Genomic DNA, 6,658 nt, shown 5'->3' with positions numbered 1-6,658 from the left:
GACAGTGCCCGGTCCAATACTGAGAGAATATTGACTGGCAATAGAGCATTTTGATTGGTTGATTTTAGCCCTCTGACTGCCCGAGTCGTGTAATAAATAGGAATATTCAGCTCCTGAGCAAGTTTTTAAATGGTTCACCATAAACGACTCAGATAGCGATTGACAGATTTATTCATTATCATCTATGATATATTTATTAGTGTGAACGAACTTCGTATTTTCGGAATTTTGCAAGGGATTTTCTTTACTTCAGTAATCAAACAGTTTTTGCTTTGTGTAGCATTTGTTTTTTCATTATTTTTTTTTCGCACGAATAAAAAGTAAACCTAATTCCATATTTAATTTCTTGTCGCTAGGACATACTAAAAACACGTTTCAAACCTACGGCATTTTTCTTCCCATAAGACCATGGAAGCTAACGTTCAATGCAGGAACGACAATTTTTGGTTTGTTACGAACTTCATTGTCTAGAGCAATATGAGGTCCAAACATTCTCGGTTATTCTAATTTAAAGCAAGCCTTTTCTAGAACTGTAAGCGGAGGCGGCCAGCGGTCACGTTCAAGCATGCAGGCGGATACTTTGCAAGACAGTTGTTTCAGGAAAGAATAACAGTGTTGATATCAATCCTCCATCGAACTAGACTTTTACCATTTGTCTTTCTATTCACTCACTCAATCAATCACATTGCTGGTCTATAGGCAGTATGCAAGACTCTAGACACAACCCACGATGGAATTCCCTGTAATATAGAGGGCAATTATCGGAGCACAAAATCAGAAGATTTGGGAATCAGCTCCTTGTGGGGTAAACAGACTTTTTCTCTTTTTCTCAAACTCGTGACAAACATGAAAATCATCTTACTTTCTTTGAAGGGTGTTTCCATCAGTCTCCCGCCTCCTACCCCCTGAGTAGTACACGTGTTTTCCATTTATAACTGGAAGTGTGCAGAGCAGAGGCCAAATAGATTCGAAGCGTGATAGATTCGGAGAGCAAATAAAAAAGGGCAAATAAAACAATATTCGTGAAGTGAAAGGAGAGTCGCGGGTTGCTTATGGCTAAACATTGTGCCGGCATTTGCCGTCCATTTTTGCGCTAAAATAGTTGGGCGGGCCGTTGATTTGAATCAACGAGTCGTCAAATTGGAGTATTTATCATTCAATTGATTTATATCTTTTGGAAATTTCTAGCAACAGACAATGATGTGGTGTAGCGATCGATTCCGACGGCCCAATGAGTTTAGCGTTAAAAATTGTAGGATCATAATAGTACTGGCCGCACGTGGTCTGAAAGACAGAAATAAAATGAAAGTCCTCATATGCGGTCGATTGTCGATTATTTATTCATATACTTTTGTTGATTTTTTTTTTTTTTTTTTTTTTTTTTTTTTAACGAATGTTCTTTTTCTCTTGTCTTGGATAGTTATTTTGGATTCATCGTTGTATGTTCTCTTATCGCTCTTTCTTGTCTCAATGCAAGCTAAGCCATAAAAATGAGTTACACGTGGTGTTGAATCACTCGCATTCGAATCGATTCTACCTAGATCAAACCTCATGACCAAATATGGTAAAGCACAAAATTGATTTTTCTCCTTCGATTTTTAAGCGGAAGACAATGTCAAGCGTCGGAAGAAAAAAAATTGGAATGTTAGACGTGAAATCAAAATGATGATTGAAAAATCTTTCCATGCAATTAATTCCATTTGAAATTAGCTGAGAAAAAGGTGTGAAGAAAGCGTGTGGGCCAACGACTTCCGGTGCGAGCAAAAAATATCGATGACGTTGCGCGCTGGACTTTGCGCTATCGTTATGGCAACAAACGTTATTTCCCAGCATACTCTCCCACATCCTTCTTTCTCAACACCTCACTGAAATGGAGTGAGCGATTTGTTGTAACGAAAGTTACTACATTCGAACACGCTTTTCTACCGAAGAAACTCCATACAGTGAAAGGAAGCTTGTTTCTTAGTCTCTTTTCTATCGAGGGAGCTTAATCTGGTGACTTGAAGCTGAATTTGGACGTCTAGATTTACCTTCGTTTTGTTGATTCACGACACGCCCGCTCTACGAACGCCATATTGGTTGTATTTCACAACTTCGCCTGACACAACATTTCCTGAAGAGAAGATCTGAGCAGCTAATCCGAATGAACTTATTTCTTCTGAAAATTTATAGAGAGGAGACAATGTGGAGATAGCACCATTTCCTAAAGATAGATTTGTTTTGGAGAATCGTTGGAAGAAAGTTTGACTTGGCGCACTTTGCCTATCGAAAGTTCTCGTGGTTAACCGACTAGCTGCTTCAAGGAAGTTAAACATTTCACTTTGAATATAAATAAAGTACTAAGCACTATGACAACGAGGTCTGGAAAGCATTTCCGAGGGGATAAGAACGTTATGATCCACGACAAAACTGGAAGGGTAATTTACATGTGTTTGCTTTGCACTCTTCGTGAATGTGACCTCCCGTGTGCCTCTAATGTATACAAAGTTAGAAGTTAGAACTGTTTCCTCAATACCTTGCAATTCCTAGTGCTCATTATTCAAGTTCTCGAACCTTTTGTATATTTTTATTGCAGATTCTGATTTCATGGAATCGCTTTGCAAGGTCGCTAAAGGAAGCGTTTGAAATCTATTGGGAAACCAAACAGGTAGGGTTTGCTACGAGCAACTGTTTTCGTCATTAGATGATTTGACGAGCGAGCGAGAGTAGTCGTTTGTTGTGTTAGAAATCGCTTAATTTATTTCCACTGTTGTATCGACATGTTCATAATATTGAGTTCTATAGAATTTTGAAGTTGGATGTCCTTGCTCATGTGTCAAGAAGTTGCGATTTCCGTGTAAACATTTCATTGCTGCTCTGGGTGTTAGAGCTTTTCCTCGGGGCCAACGAAGCGTAGAATTATTCCAACGTTTCTTAAATAATTCATTAGTTGGGGCGCTTGTAATATTCTCCTTTTCCCAGCCTCAAAGCGTAATTCTAGGCTTATCCATTGCCTCGAGAGGGTATTCATATGATATCTTGTCATCGTTTTTGCACTATGAAGAGGTTGCGTGCTGACCCAAGGGGAGGTATGCGACGCATAAAGAAGACTCCGTTGATTTGCATCGGATATTCAAAACTAACTGGATATTTTAATTAACCGCTGTGTCGTGGTTTATCTTTTCGGAGAAAATATGTAAAGATTTATAGCCTTTTTTGAAGTTCCTTTTACGTGAGGATGTTACTAAAGTCGTCCATTTCATAGAACGTCCTGGAACTTGATACATTTCAAGGAGGTCACGCACGCGAATCTGATCTGCCACGAAATGGGTGTTGTCTTCAAACCCTTCTAAGTCTGCTTGAGGAATTTGTCAAATTACGAAATCCAATTCCAATGTTTTTAGAGTACAAATGGATAACTGTAGCTTGAATTTTGGTCTTACCGGCGGTTGGGGTGATGACATTTCGCGAAGTTGTGCATATGCCAACATTTATCGCGTATCATGTTGCACTGAACCACGAAATAAACATTTGCTTGAAGTGGTCTTAAAAATTGCAAGTGCGAAGTTGGAAAATTGATGGATACTGTGAATTTTCATTTTCTTTGTCAGGGTTATTTTTTGGAAGTAATTTCTATATCAAATGAGAGTGATATTTCAAAACATCCATAAATCAAGAAAGTAAACACAATGTTTTGATTTGGGAGATTATTGGTTTATTTTTTGGCTGCAAACCTTTTTTTTTCTTATGCTTTAAAATGTATGATTGTTGTTATCTCTTTGTGGAATATTATTAAGAAATTGTTTGATATATCATGTCATACTACTACAACTATGACAGCTTTATCAAAGAATGCTAAGTACAATGTTTGCCAGATATGTCCATGTTTTACTCTTCTCTAGCAATTATTTGAGTGATTCTGTAATATGTTTTTGTGAAATTCCATGATAGATAATCTAAGATGGAGAGAAATTTAAACTTCATTGTTCTTAGTGATATGGAAACAAAGAAACAGCTGAAAATTTTCAGCATTTTTTTTACATACCTTCCAATATTGTCAGTGTTGGGTACATGTGGGTGGTTAGGGAAGCAAGGAAGCTACAGAATTTTCCTGAAATTCAACCCTCTGGCATATTCTACAGTTATTCTAGAATTTCAAAAAGGGTCAAGTCAGTGGAAAGACTGAGTTTTCTGAGTTTTCTGATCAATGGTCAACCCTTAGTTGTGAAAGTATGGGGTAAAAATGCGATCAAAGATACATATCCTAGCTACCAATTATATTTGCTCTCTGTTGAAAGTGGTTGATTCCAGTTTGGGTCAGACTTGTAAGAGAAACAATCTGAGAGAGTTCATTATTTTTTTCTTTACAGGCTGAAGTAACCTCCTTGTTTGAAGAACTACCAAGAAAGGTAAAAAAGATACCTTTTAAAGACACTTTACTGGCTGCCATTCCATTTTTGGCATACCTCATAGTTTATTCGAATTATTCACTTCTACGAACAATTTTAGGACTTGGCAAAGTGACAAAACCCAACCATACTTTCTTACCGTGGATGGAAGTGTTGGTTTTCCATTGTCTTCCTCATCAAATGCTGGCAAAATTTGCACATCCTGCTCTTGACTGTGTTGCTGCAGTTCCTTACATATTTCATTTTGCTCTTCCATTCCTATTCATCTTATTTAAAATTGTAAGCAATCATAGCATTCGTGGAGTGTTTCCCTTTCTCTGGTGTGCTGGCTGGGTGAATCTCATTGCAACCATCATACAGTTCCTTTTCCCGACAGCACCACCTTGGTATGTGGACTCTGTTGTTTTTAGTCCCGTGGGAGATGTTCTTAAAGCAGGAGCGAATGAAGCTGGATTTCACAGACTTGATGCAGCTTTAGGAGTGCCATTCTTTCACGGACTTTATGCAGCTTCTCCATTGCCGTTTGGAGCATTTCCTTCACTGCACGTTGCGTGGCCTGCAGTGATTTTAGTGAGCGGACCCTGGATAAATGAAAAGTTTGCAATGTTTCATGTTGTGTGGATTACCTGGGCTGCTCTGTATTCCAACCACCACTATGGTGTTGATGCAGTCGGAGGAATCTTTTTGGTGTTTTTGGTCAATTTTATGATGCGTAAAGTGTGGTGTCCATTTCCTCTTGAGAATGGAAAGAAACCCTCTTGCTATCTTTGTAGAAGAATATCACCACCTTTATTACAAGTTTAGCAATTTATAGATGTAGTATCCATTTTTTTTTAACAATTTTCAAAATTAGACAAACTGAGAATTTAAAATTTTTAGTTGGTGCTTTCTCAACTTTTTTATTTTGATTTTTTTTTATTCTTGCTTTAATTTGTTTTTATTTACCATAACTAACACAGCAAGTGAAAGTCTTAAAGAGCCTTAATTAGCCTTTTAAAAAAATTACTTTGTTGTCATTTTTGCAAGGAGATTTAACTCATTCATCCAACAATTGTGGGTTAAATATTTTTCTCAGAATTTCTCAGTTTGCATATGTTGAAAATTGCAAAATTGTATGAAATATATTTGAGAGTGTAATAACATTAGTAGTAAATTTTGTAAATTTTGGCTTTAATTACTGATTGTTATGATCAAAATTGAAGGTCTAGTTTTGCAATAATGATTATTCTCTGGTATTAATTTTGATGTGCTTATGAAATTTACTAGAGAATTGGTATAGACAGATATAAGATTATATCTTACAGTAGTTTTTCTATGTAATGCACAAGAGGTAAATTAAAGCAAAAAAATTTTCACAATGTCTTGATGCTTCAACATATGAACAATCACAAAAATGGTTACTGTACATTCAGTTGGGCAGCAGTCATTTGGTAGTTAAAATTTTCTGTATCTGTTTTGTTATGGTTCTTGCTATTATTGCTTTTGATTGTTTTTCTTTGAACACATGGTTATTGGTTCTTAGTATAAAATATTTCAGTGTGATGGTGTTTTTCTGAGTGTAATTGTCTTTTGGATAGGGAGTATTAGTCCTTTGTACAAGGAGAATTTGTTGAACAATCAAGAGCTTCTTGAGTTCAAAATCATTACCTTTGTGTTTGATACAGGGGTGACGCTGTTGGGAATTAAAGGGTGAAGTTCCCAAGTGTGGTATGTCTGGTTTGAAATTTGGTTAGATTAGTTTCTGCAAAGTCTGAATGAGCCCTGGCGTTCACTCTGGGGTTAGTCATGACTGTTGCTGGTTACTTAATAATACAGAATTTATACCACTTTCTGTTACCCTCTTAAGTAATTATAATGAATTCTAAGCAATCCAGTTTCACAGTCAGTGCTGTTGTAGATAACAGTAGAAATTTGGGAGCACATAGACATAGACACTCACTTGGCAGTACATTAACTTGGATGATAATTGTCACTTTGTTGTTGCATTGTAAGCTTTGTAAAGTAATTCCCCATGCGATAATTATTGGAGAGTAGTGAAATTCTTTGACAACAGCAAAGTTAATTGTTAGTTCAAATTGTCAGTTGGTAGAAGCTATTTCAATATATGAATTTTTGCCTAGGGTTAGAAAAACAATTATTTTTAATTAAAAAAAAAGGCTCACTGGACTGGCCCTTGATACCTGTTGTACTTTTTTTGAGCAGATAAGCAGAACTCAGGGCCGGGTTGTTCGAAGGTGGGTTAAGATAATCCAGGGTTACCGTGAAATTTA

The 6,658-nt window shown here is 36.8% G+C and overlaps 1 protein-coding gene across 1 annotated transcript; it reads left to right on the top strand.

The window, feature by feature from the left end:
• Positions 1 to 1,836: 1,836 nt before the first annotated feature.
• LOC111342333 (uncharacterized) lies at positions 1,837 to 6,565 on the top strand. The gene is made up of 3 exons (XM_022949409.2): positions 1,837 to 2,417; positions 2,576 to 2,647; positions 4,350 to 6,565. The coding sequence occupies exons 1-3, from the start codon at positions 2,349 to 2,351 to the stop codon at positions 5,190 to 5,192; spliced, it is 984 nt and encodes a 327-aa protein (XP_022805144.2). The 5' UTR covers positions 1,837 to 2,348; the 3' UTR covers positions 5,193 to 6,565.
• Positions 6,566 to 6,658: the final 93 nt, after the last annotated feature.

This window comes from Stylophora pistillata, chromosome 9 (assembly GCF_964205215.1).
Source record: "Stylophora pistillata chromosome 9, jaStyPist1.2, whole genome shotgun sequence".
NCBI classification, from domain to species: Eukaryota; Metazoa; Cnidaria; class Anthozoa; order Scleractinia; family Pocilloporidae; genus Stylophora; species Stylophora pistillata.
The sequence above is the reverse complement of the archived record's forward strand: the minus strand, read 5'-3'. Positions and strand labels throughout refer to the sequence as shown.

Bases quoted from the DNA above. Each gene is read 5' to 3' on its own strand.
- LOC111342333 (XM_022949409.2), top strand. From the start codon at position 2,349: ATGACAACGAGGTCTGGAAAGCATTTCCGAGGGGATAAGAACGTTATG. The intron at 2,418-2,575 runs GTAATTTACATG...TTTTTATTGCAG, and splicing joins TCCACGACAAAACTGGAAGG to ATTCTGATTTCATGGAATCG. The intron at 2,648-4,349 runs GTAGGGTTTGCT...TTTTCTTTACAG, and splicing joins TCTATTGGGAAACCAAACAG to GCTGAAGTAACCTCCTTGTT.